The 18,592-nt window shown below is 41.8% G+C and overlaps 1 protein-coding gene across 1 annotated transcript; it reads left to right on the top strand.

The window, feature by feature from the left end:
* Nucleotides 1–35: 35 nt before the first annotated feature.
* On the top strand, nucleotides 36–3,861 carry RPL6 (ribosomal protein L6). Its single transcript, XM_054844048.1, has 7 exons — nucleotides 36–59; nucleotides 752–1,003; nucleotides 1,094–1,192; nucleotides 1,659–1,802; nucleotides 2,599–2,647; nucleotides 3,017–3,201; nucleotides 3,648–3,861. The coding sequence occupies exons 2-7, from the start codon at nucleotides 752–754 to the stop codon at nucleotides 3,798–3,800; spliced, it is 882 nt and encodes a 293-aa protein (XP_054700023.1). The 5' UTR covers nucleotides 36–59; the 3' UTR covers nucleotides 3,801–3,861.
* Nucleotides 3,862–18,592: the final 14,731 nt, after the last annotated feature.

Raw genomic sequence — 18,592 nt, 5'->3', positions numbered from 1 at the left:
CGCCGCGCTCTCTTTAGGCCACTCGTACCCGGATGTAGGTCCCTTTCCCTCCCCGGAAGGTAAGAATGGCGGAGCGGCGGCGGGCAGGGCCGACACCCGGCGGGCTTCATCCATCGCCATCTGCCCTCGGGTTGCGGCGCTGGGCTCACGGGCCCGGCCCGGTGCCCTCGGGGAGATGGCGATGAGGCCTGGGGAGCCGTATGGGAGCGGGCTGGGAGCGGGAGGCTAAGCCGTCTCCGGCCAGGCCAGGCCGCGGCTGACTGTGGGGGCTGGGCCGCGCTCTGACCCGCCGTGCCGGAGCCTCCCGGTTCGCTCCGACGCCCAGCTGAGAAGCGGGAGCTGGACTCGGCTGGGCCCGGAGCGGGAGGCCTCTGCGGGGCTGAGCGGTAGCCCGGGGAGGGCCGGCGTAGCCCTGCGGTGTGGCAGGGCCCAGCAGCTCCAGCGGGACCGGGGGCGGCTGCGGCCTCGGCGTCTGTTCGCGTTTGCTTGGGCTTCCCGGTGAGGAGGGCTGGGATGCGTTCGGTGAACTTGTTCTAACTAGCGTGGAGGAGCGTTTTGTGCGGTGGCCGAGCGTGCAGCACACAGAATGGCTTTTGGCTGCAGCACCTTCGCTTGCCACGGCTGTAAGAGGTGGCTCACGACTACTAGAATGATGTAAAGATCGACTTCCAATTCTTCTGTTTCTGCAATTTAGACACTTATTTGCACACTTTGTAATAAGATATAATTCCTGGTTTATGTGGATCCACAGATGGCGGGTGAGAAGGCGGCCGGCGAGAAAAAGCCAGGCGAGAAGAAGCCAGGCAAGAAAAAGCCGAGCGAGAAGAAGCCGGCTGAGCAGAAGACAAGCCAGAAGGAAGTAGGTGAGAAGAAAAAGAAGGTTAAGAAGCATCATGCCAGCCGTAACCCTGTCCTGGCCCGGGGCATCGGGAGGTATTCCCGGTCAGCCATGTATGCCAGAAAAGCACTGTACAAGCGCAAGTACACTGCTCCAGAAACAAAGGTAGGACAGGAACTCCTGTGCTTAAGTAATCGTGCTTTTTGCGGTGACTTGGTTTTGAAATGTCATGTTTTCGCTTTTCTTTGCCTACAGATAGAAAAGAAAAAGAAGGAAAAGCCACGTGCAACCATCACCAAGCCAGTTGGTGGAGATAAGAATGGAGGCAGCCGTGTGGTTAAAATCCGCAAAATGGTACGAAAAAGAACTCTGGCACCGGCAGTTTAAGGCTGTTATGCGTAACTTGTGTCTAGATTATGTGTCTCTTGGCTGGGGCGACGTAGCAGCTGGGCCCGTGCCGTGCTTTACTGAACCCTTGTCTCCTTGAGGTGCGGGCCCAGCGATTGTCATTCTCGGGGAGGTGCTCGTAATTTAGAGAACAGTTAGGGGGCAAAAGTGGGTTCTCCTCTGCTCTTTGTGTTGCTGGGCTGAACTGGAAGTGTCCGCAGAAATACAGAGCAGTCTCAACTTTTGCTGTTGCATAATCGTACAGAAAGTAGTCTGTGTTCCTGAAGTGCCAGTTGCAGCAGAAGAAAAGTGTTTTGGAAAGGCCTTCTTCAGGGAAATGGTGTCTCTTATGAAAGGAGGAATCTAAACTGTAGTGAAAGCTTTCTGTCTCCTGGAATACAGGGTGGTAAACATTTTTCTCCCCTTTTCCTAGCCCAGATACTATCCCACTGAAGATGTTCCTCGCAAGCTTTTGAGTCACGGCAAAAAGCCCTTTTGCCAGCACAAGAGGCGGCTGCGGGCCTCCATTACCCCGGGCACTGTTCTGATCCTTCTGACCGGTCGTCACAGAGGCAAGGTAATCGGGGACGACTTCTCTTGCCTCTTGCAGCGGCTCTGCAGCATTTCTGCGCTGAAGCCCTTTTGAGTGAGCAGGGGTACCCTGAACCGAGGCAGCCGAGCCACGAGATGTGAATCTGCAAATTCGCTTTTCTGCGAATTCTGTCTGGGTGCTTTCTCTTGTCCTGCCTTTAGGGGAAATGGTCTTTAAACTGATGCTCTTTTACACAGAGCTGGAAGTAAACTGGGCTAGTCTAGTCGCTTAGACAAAATAGCACTTGATTGTTATATTAAGCTGTGTTCTTTGTCTTAATGATGTTTACTAACAGGTATTAACTGACATCCTTTATTTTCTTGAATTCTTTTTAAAGAATTCTGTTCAGGGAAGGAAAACTTCACCAGAAGGAATAAAATGCACCTGGGCGACAGCTCTGACCACGTGATGTGTGATGGTGCCCTCCTGGGGTTTATCTAGTTCTTGCCTTTAACTTGCACAAAAAATTGGGGTGACAGGGCGGCTGTCTTGCCAGAATAGGCAAAGATTAAAACACACGCTAATTGGCTTGGCTCTGCCTGGAATGATGAAGCACGTGGAGAGTCACGGTCTCTAGTAGATGTGGTACCTCTGGCAAAGCCACACTCAGGACCATTGGTAGCTTGGCTCGGGTGGTGGTTACTTCTCGAGTCGCACAGTCGTGCCCGGATGCTTTGCCGATGCTCGTACCATAGTACAGGCCGAGTGCACTCCCTGTTTGGTTGCAGTAGGTCAGAATGCTGGGACCTGAGGACTAACGTCACATCTTGTCTCTTTTTAGCGCGTTGTCTTCTTGAAGCAGCTTGCGACTGGTCTTTTGCTTGTTACAGGTAAAAAACTTACTTAAGTGATGATTTTTGTTTTGTGGGTTTGGAGGGGGTTCAAGTTCAGGCTTGTCACTGGGGTCACTAGTGTTACAGATCTGCGTGCAGATAGTTTGGCGCATCACATGTTCGTGTAACTATGTGGAATCATGTTTCATGGTGTTCTGGGGAGGTGGAGGGGAGGTGATAAAGCTTCAGGACCTGACTACCTGGAAGAGATCAGGAAACGCTTTTGTAGAGGCTGCGGGGAAGGGCTGCTTGCTTTGTTCAGATTTTAGCTGTAGGCATCTACACTATAAAAATTCAACTTAAAAGCAGTGGTTGTTGCCAGGAAAGCTAACCTTGTTCTCTCTTCTGTCTTTCCTCTTCCTTTAGGACCCTTGGTTATCAATCGTGTCCCTCTGCGTAGGGCCCATCAGAAATTTGTTATTGCTACATCTACAAAGGTTGATATCTCTGGAGTGAAAATCCCCAAGCATCTCACTGATGCGTACTTTAAGAAGAAGAGGCTGCGTAAGCCCAAGCACCAGGAAGGCGAGATCTTTGACACTGAAAAAGAAGTAAGGAACACGATTGTTCACTCTTTCTGAATGCCCTTGTTACTTTTTAAGTGGTCCTCAATGAAGCAAGCTAATACCATTAAAATAAATCAATGCAGCAGCATTGAGATAGACCCCGTTTAAATTTGGGGATTCTTTTCTGCTTCTACCTTAGCAGAACAGCTGCAATGATTATTCCAATTAAATGTCTTTTTTGACCGAGAAACACCTTTACTGTTTGATACTGCCAAGAGCATGCTGCTGGCTCTGTATCTGCAACGTAAGCCAAACGGTGCTGCAGTTCTCTCTGCCACCTCCGGTCTCCTACCGTTCCCATATTTAGAACAAATGGAGAAAAGATTTCCTGAAAATGCCAGAACTCGGGGTTTGCCCTGAATTTTCTCAGCTCCGTAGAAGAGTCTGAAGTCACTCTGCAGGATTTTAACGTTATTCTTTGTACTTTTTAGAAATACGAGATAACGGAGCAACGCAAGTCAGACCAGAAGGCAGTGGATTCACAGATTCTTGCACGAATCAAGAAGGTGCCTCAGCTCCGTGGGTACCTGCGTTCTACGTTCTGTCTCTCAAATGGAGTCTATCCTCACAAATTGGTGTTCTAACTGTTCTGAAAGCACCACATTAAATTTGAAGGGAAAAAAATTAAGGATTTCTGGTGTCTTCATTGCAATCCATAATAGAACGTGTTGCACAAATCTTGCAATGCATGTTAGTTAAAGGATAGGGAAACTGCTTGTGGCATGAAAGTTGGAGGGACTGTACGTAGATTAGTAGAATTTTGAGTATGTCAGGGTTTGGGGGTTTGTTTAGTTGGGGATTTTTGAGTTTGGGTTTGTTTGGGGTTTTTTCCTATTTAGTATAACCAGAAAGGTATTAGCAATTGAATTTCAGCTTTCTTAGTTATGAATGAGTTGGGGGGAGGGGGGGAACCCAAACCGATTTCCTTTCGGGAGAAAGGATATACATACTGGATTGACTACCCATCAGGACACATTCCAGAATAAACGTCCAGCCCAGTGTCTGCACTGTTGTATTGCTTTGCACCCTTACTGCTGAAACCAATGCTTTGGGTTTCTTTTGTGAAGAACCAGGTTTTAGCAATGAACCATGCTAGGTAACTCATTAGCATTTTAAAGCTTATGTACGGCTTTCTTGAGATGGTATTTCTGACTAACAGCTTTGATCCATCAATCACCACATAAACCTCAGCAAATATAGCAACTTTTTAGAGGCATTTCAGGAGCTATGCCTTGCATTTTGAAGTGGAAACACTGGGAATCCTTGAGTTTTGCAGGGTATCATCATCCTGGGACCCATAACAAAATTTGGAATGTGTGTCCCTTCCCAAATCTTCCCCCCCGCCTCCTGTTCTTTGTTTATCCATGTGGGCTGTATGGCTTTTAGTTGGGAGGAAGAATACCTGCTTACATCAAAAAGCAAAAGCATGATTCTTAATTCTGTAGGCTCAGAAATAAGTTAAAAAGCAGAAACTGTTTCTGTGAAAGGCAAGTATTTTTCCATCCTGGGAGACTTCCAGAGTTTGAACAATTTTTCCTATCTCAAAAACTACCAGACAGTTTGTTGAAAAAGTTGGTCCTGTGTTTTCTTTCTCCGTTGAGGTCAGTTACCAGATATCTGGAAGAGGATGCTTGGGTAGTAATAGCTCTGCTCTTACAGAAACCGAGGATGTACGTATTAACAGATCTGGCACGCTTGAGCTCTTTCTTAGCCAGACACAGGCAGGAAATGAGGCTTATATAACTGCACCATCTGTCTTCCTATTAATTCTTCGCTGAAAGTAGCCAATGGGGTCAAACTTGACGGGGAGTAGAGATTTCATCAAATTCATACAAGCTTCATGAAACGGGAGTAATGCGACCCTCGCCGAGGCTGAAGCCTGCAATGTGTCCTTTAATGGAGAAATTGGGCTTTGAGTGCTCCAGAGCCAATGAAAAACACCTGCACAATACCTGGCTCAGTGGATTCTTGCACCAAGGGACTATGGTCGTCTTCACAGCTGATGTTGGCTGGTGTCAGAATATGGAAGCATATAGTGCTGGTTGCTCTTCCACCATCTTCCTCTTCATAATTAACATACTAAATATTAGTGTGGTTCAGCAGAGGGAGCCAGTGAGCAAGCTTTGTCCAAACGCTGAACTCCTGGCCTGCTGGCTATGTGCATGTCTCCTTGCTCCATGCTGTGTTCTGCCCTGTGGTGCTCTGGGAAGATGTTCTTTATTTTTCAGTGTCATTGGAACTTTGTGATGAATTACATCTTCTGTGGTATGTGGTTTGGTGGATAACGGGAATAGTCAGAGGTTTCTTAAGCTGATGTGAGATTTTTACTGCAGTGGTGGGACTGGCCTGTGTACATAAATCAGCTCTAAAAAGATACAGAAGCGTTGCACATGTCTTGCTGCTAGTACTAAGATAAGTTTACTGATATGACCAAAGAAAGATCTGAACCTAATATGCTTAGAAAGCTGAGTTAAAGGAAAAAAAATTATGTGGGATCACTTAAATGGGGAAAGTCCAAAACCAGCAAGTAGACTTCTTGACCAAAATGGTTTGTAGCAGCACATGGCATCGCAAAGTCTGCAAACCGAGATTCGGTCACACAGTTGCCATCTAAGAGAACACAAAAGAGGTACTAGTGCATCGGCCATTCCTTCTGCCTCTGGGATTGGGGAAGGCGTAGTAACAAAACAGCCCTATGGGCTAGTCTAAGACAAATAGGCATTTAGGTACAATGGTATTTTCTAGAATTGTTGATCTCCTGACGCATTCCTCATTTGTGTATCAGAAGACACGAAATGATACCTGGAACCATAACCTTGTGTACTGAATGGGGAGGCTTTGTCTCCGTGCGCTGTCAGGAAGTGATGTGGTCATACAGCGCAGGTGTCTCAATAGATCCTGGTGCAGAGACACGGTCTCACGTACTGCCGCTGCCTCCCTTGCCCCAGTCCTGTTGCGTGTCTGACTAGGTGGTGACCAACAACACAGCCCTGCAAGGTGGGGAGAGAGGGAGGAAAGAACATTTCCCTGCTGGTTTAGAGCCCTGAACTGAGTCACGCTGGGACCAGATGAGTGTTGGTGTTGGCACAAAGGGGCGTGGGAGCAGGCCTGCTTCTGGGGGCGCTAGCTGTTAAGTCAAATTTTAACATCAAATTGTGCCTTCACAGTACCAAGCAGCTCCTGCTCTGCTGCAGAAAATGGAGACAGCAAAAGCCTCATCTTTCATAAGGAAAGGCAGCTGGTGGACAGCTGTGATTTGTCTCTCTCTTAACCTCTAAAATATTTTCCTTGAGTTCTGTGAAAACTGGCTTGTTTCTGAAATGCTCTGGTGTGGGGGATGGAAAAGAGGAAAAACAAGGACTGTACAGATGACAAACACAGAAACAAAGTGAATATTCAGAAAGATTTTTCAATCTAGATAATACTGTCCACTACCTGAAAAATACTTCCACCACATAAAAGAGCTTTTGTGTGCGTTCTCGCTGTCCCGCAGCTTTTCTCATTCTGAGCATGTAAACAGTCCTGCAGTCCTGGCTAGCTGAGTCATTGCTTTGCACTGAGCATCCCCCACAGAAGAAGCTAGAGACATCCAAAGCCTCAGTCACCCAATCAAAAGTGCTGGAGATGTGCAGGTCCAAAAATAGTGACAGACTCAACCACAGCAGCACTTCATTAGCATCAAATGTGCTCTTTGCTTCAGCTGCCTAATAAAGTGATATGTAATTATAATAAAGCATCCTTTTGAGAGGAAAGATAGAGGGATGTTGGCTTTCTCAGGGAATTGGTAATAAGATGCAATACCTTATTATCTATGGGCACCTGTTTTTACCTATTAGCGGCCTCTGTGAAATGACCTGGTGGATTCAGCCCGGTCCAGAGAGGCTGTTTTCCAACTGCCGTGTTGGCCAGTGGTCTCAGGGAGGCAGACGCTAGCTTTGCTCTGGGACTAGGAGCCTTGGGAGAAACTGAGGTTTATTTGCAAGACAAAGTACTTTCCAGTGTCAGTTTTGAGGAGAATGTTACCTTTGGCATTTCAGGTGTGATGCACTTGGGTTTAACTTTAATTAAGAAAAGATGCTATGGCCAGAACATGAAAGTGCTTTTGCAGGACTGCCACACATACCATTTTGGCCAGGTGTTGAGGAAAATATGCCAGATGTACAGATGTCTGGACATCAGCTACTCAGTTTATCTATGCTATAGGATGCCTATAGGATGTGCCTTGTCACACAGGGGCAGCTGAACCTTTTTCCACCAGCATATTTCCACCTGATCCCTGTCCTTCTTCTCCTCATAGTTCACAGAACTGTTGCCACTGGTATACCCAGCCCCACTTCTGCAAAATGTCATTCTGGATTTCCCCACAAGCTCAATAAAGAACAAATAGAATTTGGGGACAGTTTCTTTGTCTTCACCACGTGGAAGAAGCTCTGCTTTAGCCTCACAGAAAATGTAGGCAAGATCAGCTGAGAAACCATTCATAGAGAAGAACTGGCCTAGGCAGCCTTCCTCTAGCCAGTGCAAGGTAACTCCTTCCACTCTTCTCCAAATGCTGATTCCCATCGCATTTTAAATGATTCAAGCATTAGAAACCCCATCCAAATGGATTTTCTTCTTTCAGTACATTGTTTCTTGTCCTTCAGTGAAGACGGTTTCCTGGTCTCTCCTTATTAAAATCAACTGGTTTTTAAGATCAGAACTATTTTTTACAGTTTTCCAACCAGCGCTTAAAACTCCAGGCAAGCAATTACCCTGCTCAGTTTGAAACTGGACAGCAGAGTTCTGCCCCAGCCCTGGCTCACTGTGAAGCCTGTGTTACTGAGGTCTCTTAAAGTTCCATCAGGATAAGAGATCACACCGTTTTCCTGTGCTGCCTAGGGGATTAAGCAGCATACCAATCTACAAATACCAGTGGCTCCTGCAATTTTATCAGCTATTACTCCATCACAAGATGGACACGTGGACAGCTTAGTCTAACAGATCTAGGACTACATAAGAGAGTCGTGTAAATTCAACCACACTTTCTTCTGTCATAATTGTCCTGAAGTAGCAGGTCACATAAATGACATGATCATATGGGTACAGGATTAAGAGTTCCTGCTCCTGTTCTGGTTTGGAGGCAGCATCTGAAGTTCCCAGTGGCTTGTGTGGGATGTGAGGATGCAGGAAAAGGGGAACTATTTACCTGTTAATTGGATGTCTCCAGTTCTTCTGCATTACAGTCTGCACTAGGCACTTGACAACTCATTATTTAAGCAATTAGAGCAATTAAATCCATATTTTTATAAGGATTTTATTCATAATAGTTCTTGCTGGTTTTTTTCCTCCTTGTTCAGGAAGCCACTAATTGAACAAAGCGAGCCAGTCCCACTGGCTGTAGTCAACATTCACACTGAGTCACGCGGGAGGGTTGGTCTGTGATGGCTGTATGTGGACTTGAACGTGCTTGCCAATAAGCAACCGTCACATTTCTCACTTACTTTAGTTGCTTTTTCACAGTTTGTTTGTTGCGTTTTTTTTAAGATCAGGCAAGTTTTTGACCCTCTCAGATATGAAGAGTCAAAAAACATTTTTGTCAGCCGACTGCCTTTTTTGGCTCATTTTATCCTGTTTTTTTCCCCATTATTTCAATGTTTATCTTTCTCAGTGGAAATGACTTTACATGATAGACTGTACACACAGCCAGCAACTTCCATGACCTAGCCATGGTTCACACTATATCAGACACAAATACTTAGTAGTAGTAATAATGGTAACGAGAGAGGAAGCATAGTAGTCAAAATATTACTTGAGATTAAAGAAATTCTTTTTTTTTTTCCCTCAGCTCTATTGATTTTCTGTGTGATCCTGAGCAAGTAACAATTTCAGTGAGGTCAGTGTTCACATACCTGCAGAACAGCAGTAATACTTCCTCATATCTGGTCTCAAGAAGTGTTTTAAACTTCTGCAGACATACAATTTATAACAATGCTCTAAGGTACATAAAAGAATAAAAAGTCTATGCTTGGATGATGCTGAGGAGCGAACCTGATCTGTTATTCTAATCTTCCCCTTCTGAGATCATACCAACATTTAATACTAAAAAATAAGAACATTGTGTGGTGTTGAAGACTGGCGCAGGTGGCATGAGGAATAAATGTTTTCATATTCCTATTTATCAGCTGTAATGTCATTTTTTGCAGAACTGAGTCCATTACATTTGTACAGGACAGTACAGCTAGAAGATTTGGTCTCTGGTGACATTCTGTGTTTCTGCATTTTGCCCAATTAGCAGTTCCTAGCACTTTGCCTGCAGAATTTTTTTAATGATCATAATAAACAACTTTCAGACTTTACATACACTGAGCACACGGGCCTTGCGATACCCAGCAGAGGTAAAAACTGCCATTATAACACCGAGAAACTGTACACAAAGGTAAAATTATTTATTCGGTCCATTGGAGCAAGTCAGCGGGATGTAGAGAACGACACCAAGTAGCACTAGGAAAGGCTTTAAACCTCATGAAGAAAATAGGAGACTAAACCAGAAGCAATTACATCTTCATCTATTTTGTCAGTCCAACTTGATCTAAGGGTTTTTCACTCGCTTGACAGATGCACTTAGAATGTAATTGTTTTTAAAATTAAGGCTTTCAGATACCACCATGTGCTATACATGGTATCCTATCATTCAAAATGCCCATTTTCACATGAGGAAATAAAATACAAAGATAAAATGTACAAAACTAGTCCTAGGCAGCAAGCTAATGTCCTTCATATATGAGGGAGGAAAGTTATTTTTCAGAACAAGGAAATATGAAGGCCCTAAAAAGAATGATGCACCCTCAAAATGTTTCACTGTCGATGTTCAGGTAAAATCAGTATTCAAATTACTGGTGTGAATGTCCTGCTAAGCTGAAATGAAGATCTGTTTCATGGAATTTCATAGAAATTGGTGAGTAACCATAACTGTTCCTTAAAATAAGCACAAAAAATAAACAAATGCCCCTCTAGAATCAGAGAACCGAAACAACAGCAACTATTACTCAAGTGACAGGCACATGGCAAAGCTTCTGTACATCACACAATTATCCGCATGGCTTCCCTCTGGACTGACACAGAAAGTACAAAAAGGGCATTTGAAATCTGGAGCTTTGTGTTTCTGTGAGAGGAAAAAACCAAACAAGCACATACTAGGGACACAGAGGGAGAAAAAGGAAAACTGCATTTTGAGACTGCTGATGCAAGAGAACTCTTTTTTTTTTCCCCTTTTTTTTCTTCAAAATACTGGTTTTGGTCAAAGCCCTGTGCACAAAAATCTGGGGTTTACTTAATCAAACACTCTAGGAAAGACTTTTTCATGGTCTATAAATAAAGAGGACTTTATCAAGGCAATGGGTAGCATCATCATGTAACTGTCTTCTAACACAGGCAACCCATTAATCTCCAAACTGGGTAACAGCTTGAATCAAAAAAAAATGAAAATAATACAAATAACATCACAAATTATGTGGCTTGGGCTTACTTGAAATAACAGCTGATTTCACAAGTACCTGAGAAGGATGTCCCAGCGTGAGCCAGTCAGTGCAGCTGTCTCCTGGGGATTTATAAGAATACTCATTAGAATTTCTATCATTCTTCCCACCCTGTCACCCCAAGCTGCAACTTTTCATGTTATTCAATTGCCATCGCACTGGGCCTGGGAAGACTGGATAATCAATCCTAAGAAATGGCTTTTTTATGTGTTTGTCATGCATAATCAACATCCATATGACAACAATCTGGAGGAACGGAGGAATGAGCACGATACACGTAATATAGTCACTGTATTGCATGTGAAAGGCTGGGCTGACGCTATTTGTGAAGCAATAACCTAATGAGGGCGGTGATGCTGGTAGAGTCCTCCAAATAGTCGGTTAGCTTTGGATGACTGACAGATAGTGCTGCTCTCAGTTCTTCCACTGATTGATTGCTCATGCAGTTATTTTAGCTGAATGGCAATTAACTGTACTTCATGGTTTATCTGTAGGCTACTTGTGATGTTGTTCCTTTTAAAGAAACACTGCTATATTGCTAAGCATAAAGCCAAGGGTTTATAAAACAATTCCAGAAAACACTGACTTTTACCTGTCAAGACCAGGATTTTATTAGCACTTGACATTTCACTGCAGCATTCACAAACTCAACTCTACAATATTACAAATGAAGAAACTGTCCTACCTGTAGCAGCATGAAAAGATTTCCAACATCCTGGCTTCATCTGGAGGCCAGTCCATCACAAGTCTGTGGAATGATGAATTACTTGGCCTTTACTGGTTTATGCCATCTGGCTGTAAGGAACAGAGGGACAAAACAGGTGAGTCATAGTGAGCACAGGAAGATTGCACCTCTCACAGCGACATCCCTTCAGTAACAAAACCACAGTAGACATCTATATCCTTTTTTGTTATGTCTCCCTCATATTTATATCACATAAAGTTGCTCACCCACTGTGACTTTATTGTATAATCATTCTTACTCTTCCTTTAAAAGTAGATTATTGGCTGGAAATTATAGGAAATAGATAGGAAAGAACAGGAGAAATGCTTCAGAAAAGAAAAGAAGGGGACATAGGCACTAAGGGAAGAGCACCTTTGGAGATGTGGGCACTCAGAGCTGCAAAACACCACCACACAGGGAGCAAAATTGTTCTGCCCAGAGGAAAAGGGATTCCAATTTGCGCTGCATGGCTTCAGTTCTCAATTAGTGGCTTTCAGTTTTAAGTTTGTTTTGAATGCCTGTCACCACTGAAGAGAAAATCAGTACAGACTATAGCATTTTCTCAGGCCAGGGATTCACTGACCTGGCTTCCTTTTCTTAGGAAAAAGGGTAGTTAGTGCTGCAATGCCTGTGAAAACCTGCTAATTAAGACTTCACAGGATCTTGGAACTGATTTGTGAATTTCAAGTAAAAGAAAAAGATAATAAAAGTTCAAAAGCCACCTCATTTAAAATTCTCATTTAAAACCCTGCTTTCACTCTTTTTGTTGGTGTCCTGTTGTTTCAGACTCTCTAGTTACTGTTGTCCCTTTCATAACACCTTTGCAGTTACCCTTGGAGATGTGCTTATGAAAAGCAAGTCATTTTTGGATGAATAATATGGAATGAGTTGTGGGATTTATTCCCAGTATTGCTAACTCAGCATGGGTGACTGAATAGATTTTTTTTTTGTCAGGATCAGCATACCTTGTTCTACAACTTCCATTTTTTGGAATGGGTAAAACTGGTCTTTACCCAGCTCTAGCCTTTTGTAGTAAACAGCTGCCTCAGGCCTTTCGTTCTGAATGACATCTACGTAACATGGCTGATGGAAGCAAGCTGGCAAAATTCTGCTTCTTGCCATCTTTGAGTAATTCCTCCATCATCCCCTCCATCACTACTTCTCTCTGTGGACAAGCTATTACATGACATTCCCAAAGCTGCTTTGGGTTTTTTTTTTTTTGTCTTTTTTCTTTCTGCAGGTCCTTCTGCTTTCTCCCTGCTGTAGGTATGGAAATTACTTTGAACAGAATACAGAAAATATCCAATGGCATACGAAAACCATCTAATTCTGCACCATGAGATCAGCTAAGTCCCCATCAGACCCAACAAATATTTGCCTCGTGCACTGCCAAAGCTTTCCATTAACAGAGACCCCACAACCTCAGAAGGCAATCCAGCCTCCCGCTGCATGTGCCATACCAATGGGCAATGTTTCCTGATGTCTGCCACGTATCTCCCCAGTGGCAGTTTAAGCCCATGACTTTGTGTCCTGTCAACAGCAGCTTACACCTTCTCTCTCTGCTTCAGCCTTTCACACATCCCTTACCATGTCTCCTCTCTGCCTTCTCTTCTCGAGACTGAACATACCAAATCCTTCAAGCTATCTTCACAGGCTGTGTTATCAAGACACCTGATTGCTCTCATCAAGACTTTCCCCAGCCCATCCACGGACTTCTTGAAACACGGTGATCAGTTCCAAATGCAGCTATTCAGGTGGTGCTTTGTGTTTAGATTTTAAGCAGTTCTGTTCTGTGTCTGTAAAACACATGTTTTTGAATGAAGCTTACGGCTGCTAAAGAATTATAGATAATAAGAAAAAAATAACTAGTATAGACAAATTCTTGCCAGTCATCCTGGCATCCCTGCTTTCCACCCACTTACCTATTCATACATTTCATTTTACTGTATTTATTATATGTATTTTAAACTCTCAATGTCAAAATACTCCTAACCTTACCACATGATGGATTTAGACTGAGATACATGAATGAAATTAAACTAGCCTAATATTTATAAATTTTCCTAGATAGTTTGACTTTCTGGTACTCTAAAAAACTTACGATTTATTTTACTCCTAAAGTGTTTCCTGTAACAAATCAAGACTTTTATCAACAAGAAATGAAACAGCCACAGTGCACTCATTTGAATTTGTTGATCAGTTCTGCTTTGTCACAGAGGAAAAGCATCCTTATTTGTAAAGAGTAGCTCCTGAATTGGAACAGTTTGAACTCTAGTTGGGGTAGGCTGATTATTACTGTAGCAGAAAAATCTGAAGCCTGATGAAAATATTTAGACATGAGACAGACATATTATGGGATATTCATGTAAGAAATATAAGTTACAGAATACCCATAGTAGTTACTTCCTGTGTTTCTTGACCTGACCTCTGCAGTTCATGGGAAATATATCTTTGTACTGGCATACAATAGATATGAGCACACTGGCCTACCTATCCCTTCTTCTGATTTTTCATTTACTTCCAGTTATCAGTTCAGTTCAGTGAGGCATTGTTGACAATGTTAAAGTTAAAAGAAAAAAAAAAAAAGACAGAACTGTCTATTGTTTGTCAGAATTAGGGAAATTCAGATTGGGTAGATACCTTCACAAGTCAACACAATCCTCCCCATATTCACGGCTTTGTGCCAGTGCAGACCATCCATCCCAAAGTGAGAATGAAAGAAAAATGCTGTACTGGGAAGCTTCTCCCAGCAATTTTTATTTATGGTTCTGATGGAATGACTGGGATGTAAAAAGGTACTAGAATACATGTAATATAATTAAAAAATCTCCTCTATTGCCATTAATTATATAAATAAGGATAAATAAATCATAAATAAAATATAAGCTCCTGTAGATGTTACAACGATATTTTTCTGCAACACTATACAGACTGTCCCTAAGCCAGTTTTAATGATATTTAAGATCTTAAGAAAATGTACAGCTGGCAGAAAATATGCACTAATTGAAATCAATTGATCCTGTAAATAAGTCATATTTAACAAAAATTCATTTAAAAAATGAAGTGCAATGTTAAAACAGATTTTTGGAGTTTTCATTTCAATATTCATTTTACTCAGCATAAAAATTACAAAGAAATTATGTGAAGTAAAAATAAACTAAACTGACATAACATATGGATCAAATAAAAATCTTACATAATATAAAGTAAAATTGAAATAAAACCCGAAATAAGTTAGTTGTTGTGAAATGTACTTTCTTCCCTGAAATATTACATTGCAAATGTCAAAACTTCAGCTTTTTATTCTGATTGGGATTAAACATTTTGATAAATATTCTGTTAAATTCTCCCCAGTTCTCAGACAAGTTTGATACAATGTCTGTGTAGGGCCATCCTGATGGGGAGAGAGAACTCATTTCTCCTAGGGATATAAGTTTTGTAAACTACAGATCTTGTTCATTACAGCTCTCGTTCAATATAAAGTAACAGGAACTTATCCTCCCCACCTGCAGCATGAAGTTTGCCAGCTAGTTAACCAGCTGGCTAGTTAACCAGGGGCAGATTTCCCACGGCAGAGTGTTGGTTGCTCTGCCACAAGGAGCTTTTTCCCTCCCCAGCACCTGCAAGTACAAGGTATGATGCTTCAGCTGCAATCCCCATGCTTCACATTTCCATCGGGCTTTGGTGATGTGAACATCCTTATCCTCCCCTGGGAAGTCTGATGGCAGGTTTGACAACATGCTTCAATCAGCACTGAATGAACATTTCAGGGAGTCTAATGAATCAGACATAAACCCCGGCAGATCACCGCACCCATCTCCTGGAGGAATTAACATCCTGTTTGCCTGTTCGTGCGCAGGGGCCCCGCGCTGGGACAGCAGCATGATCCAGAGGTTAATGTGTCTAATTTTCTGCACGATGTACTGAGGATGACTTTACATTGTAATTCCTCTTAAAAGACAAGCGTGAAGTGTTCATACTATTTAATGTAAAGGTGGAAAATATATTTAATTTAAAGATGAGAGGGCTTTAGCATGTTTAACTGATCCGTTCTCATTTTTTAACTATCAGAGATTTAAAATTATGATACAGGGCTATGACTTCAAGTGGAACTTAAACTAATTTTACTAAAATTAAGGCTGAGGTCTTTTAACACAAAATAACAAAAAAACCCAGACATTTAGATGTCTGCCTTGGAACAAAGGACATCTTTGAGTAACAAGGCGTTGCTCCTAGAAGAAAAAACAAAAGTCTATATGTTCTGTGTCAGTAACAGGAATTCTTTCTTGTTACCAATGAATAACAAACACAGAGATTGCAGGATTAGTATTTCAACCAATTTACTTGGGAAATTACAGAAAATTATTGAAATACAAATGTAGAAACAGAAACTCAAACTATTTTTTGATAGTCTAATAGAAAACCAGCTTATGATACTTTTTCTTTCCAAGAGTTTTAAATAAAACTTTATGTAAAATATGGGGTAAATAAGAAGCTATCGATAGTTCTGATGAAAGATATATTTTGTATTTGTGTCTAAGTATCAGCCCCACCTCTATGCTGACCACTTTCAACATCACAGTAGCATTGCCAAGCAGTCCTCCTCTCTTACAAGAGGATCTCACAGCACACATTGATCCAAAAAACTACCATTTTTGTAACTCATTCTCCAGAACTAATTTTAAAATCCTCAGGTCTCAGCCATGCTATTAGGGATTTTGTGAATTTAACATTACAAACATTGAGAAACACTTTATAAAGTGGACTTTGTAATAATTTGTAAGAATTATATAAATCCACCTTGTTACATTTCTATTTTTATAATATTGAGCAGAATATTGTAGCAGACTTTTTTTCATTTATTTTCTTCCTCATTTCACTGCACCAGTTTTCAGGGAGGTTGAATTTTAAAATAGTACCGAATAGCTGTATTTAAAACCTACCTATTTTTGGATATTAGTAATGAGTCTTCTGAGACATTAGAGATTCAGAAATTCAGGACAACTACTAAGGGATCTCTTCAGCTCCCAACCACTCTTCCTCACTGACGGGCAGCATTTAAATACTTCCCTCCATATAAGGCTACTTGCGTTAAATTCTTGAATAAGAAAATGAGAGATGAGATTACCAAGAGTAACGCTAAATGCCAGCTCTCTTTGTTTCTGTATGTGAAATACCACAAACAGAATTTAAGCGTAAGTTGTTATTTCATTTACAAGCCCAGTATGAGTCAACAATATGATACAGCTGCAGAGAAAGCCAAGACGATACTAAGACACTTAACAGGAGTATGGCATAGAAGACACAGGAATCTGTCCAAACCATTTCACACTGGTAAGGCTTCATCTAAAGTACCAGCAGGTCAAGAGAGATGTGGACAAGTTGGAGGAAATCCCAAAGAGCAGAAGAATGATCAGAATTCTACAGTACATGGCCTACAGTGAAAGTTTGAAAGGACAGGGATCATTTAGTGCAGAGACGGTGGAGAGGAATTGTGGTCACAGCCTTCACACATGAAAAAGACTGCACATAAGAGGAAGGAAATAAACTGTTCTCTGTGTCTACAGCAGCTGTTCTCTGTGCCTACAAAAGCTGAAAAAAATGAAAAGGCTTAAATTACAGTAACGCAAGTTCAATTAAGCATTAGGGAACTCCCTAACTGTAATGACAATTCAACAATGGAAGAGATTGCAGGTGGAGTCTCCATCACTCTAGATGAGACAAGTATGTGTCACAAGTAGTGTAGTTACAGCTCGGGTCACAACGCTGGATTAGATTGCCTCTAAGAAAACATTCCAGCATTTTTATTATGATTCTATAATTTACATTTGTTTTGTGTCCAATTTAACTAGGGCTATGTTTGCGAGGTAGGTGATTCATACTCATGTTTCCTATAATAAAATTGTCCTTATTAATTTTAATAAAAATCTCTTTTTATTTGTTCTTCCTCCCTCCAGCCTACCTTGCTATCAGTCAGAGCCTTCTTCAGACATTATTGCTAATATATTCAAAATGAGAAAAAAGTGAGTATTTTTCCTTTGCAATTAAAATACATTTCTGAAGTTTGAAATTATTTTCTTTCACTGTCTAGTCTGTTCTTTCTCCTCTGTCAAAATCCTGTTTTTTTCCACTTCAGTCCTTTCTAAGTTTTACTTGGAGAAAAATGAAGAAACTGTATTTTTTAATCATAGTGAGTGTGCCAGGAAATGCCAGTATTCTTTGCATAGTAATCTTATTAACGATGGCATTCGGGCTCTCTAAATAACATGTACTAGGCAGAGGAACCAGGATTCAGGGTATGGAAATCTGGTTATTGCAGACCACATAAAAATAGCAACTATTTCTTCTGTTTCACACATTTCTTAGTGCCACAATGGTCATTAAAACTGTAAGTGCCATTTCTAAATTAACAGAAAGATATACAGCAAGGCCTTAGGATGAAAAGAATTTCCACCATATGTTATAGCTGTTAATATAAAATTAAACTGGAAGGCGAGACAACGTTCCTTTACATTCCATTACATAATAGGCAAATGGTCAATTCGAAGCATGAATAGTGAATTTCCATTTTCAGCTCACAGGACTGAATTTTTGCCCACAGACCACGAGCATCTTCTGCTAAATCTCAGTAACCGTGACGCACAGAGAAGCACGGGGGCACATTCAGCTGCAGGACCGGGGACCAACGTACAAGGAAACTCGTTCCGGAATCCGGTCACCAGAGGCAGACGCCGCCAGAGCCACAGAGCAGACACCCAGCTGACCCATCTGCTCAAAAATAATTAAAGCAAAAGACTGGCTTTCTGTAAAAGCCCATTTACAGGTGAAGGGTTTTGTTTCTTTAGCTTGATGATTTGTGTCACAAAGTTATTCTAGGCTGTTTTTTAAGTCACACCATCTCCCATAATGTAGTACAAGACTTCTTTGTAGTTATTGCAGTACACCTCTGAATCCTATACTGAAGTTACAGTGACTGACATTTTCTGGTGACATGCAGAACAAAAATAATATTATTTCTTTTTCATTATATTATACAACATCTTCTGCAGCAGATGCCAGACAAACTGCATTATATTTGCTGAATTCATTACAGGGCCCTAATATTGAAATTTTCATGCAGAAAGCTATGTCAGCATTC

Source organism: Grus americana, chromosome 16 (assembly GCF_028858705.1).
Source record: "Grus americana isolate bGruAme1 chromosome 16, bGruAme1.mat, whole genome shotgun sequence".
NCBI classification, from domain to species: Eukaryota; Metazoa; Chordata; class Aves; order Gruiformes; family Gruidae; genus Grus; species Grus americana.
Note: the sequence above shows the minus strand (reverse complement) of the source record. Positions and strands in the feature narration are given on the sequence as shown.

Bases quoted from the DNA above. Each gene is read 5' to 3' on its own strand.
- RPL6 (XM_054844048.1), top strand. From the start codon at position 752: ATGGCGGGTGAGAAGGCGGCCGGCGAGAAAAAGCCAGGCGAGAAGAAG. The intron at 1,803-2,598 runs GTAATCGGGGAC...GTCTCTTTTTAG, and splicing joins CCGGTCGTCACAGAGGCAAG to CGCGTTGTCTTCTTGAAGCA. The intron at 2,648-3,016 runs GTAAAAAACTTA...CTCTTCCTTTAG, and splicing joins TGGTCTTTTGCTTGTTACAG to GACCCTTGGTTATCAATCGT.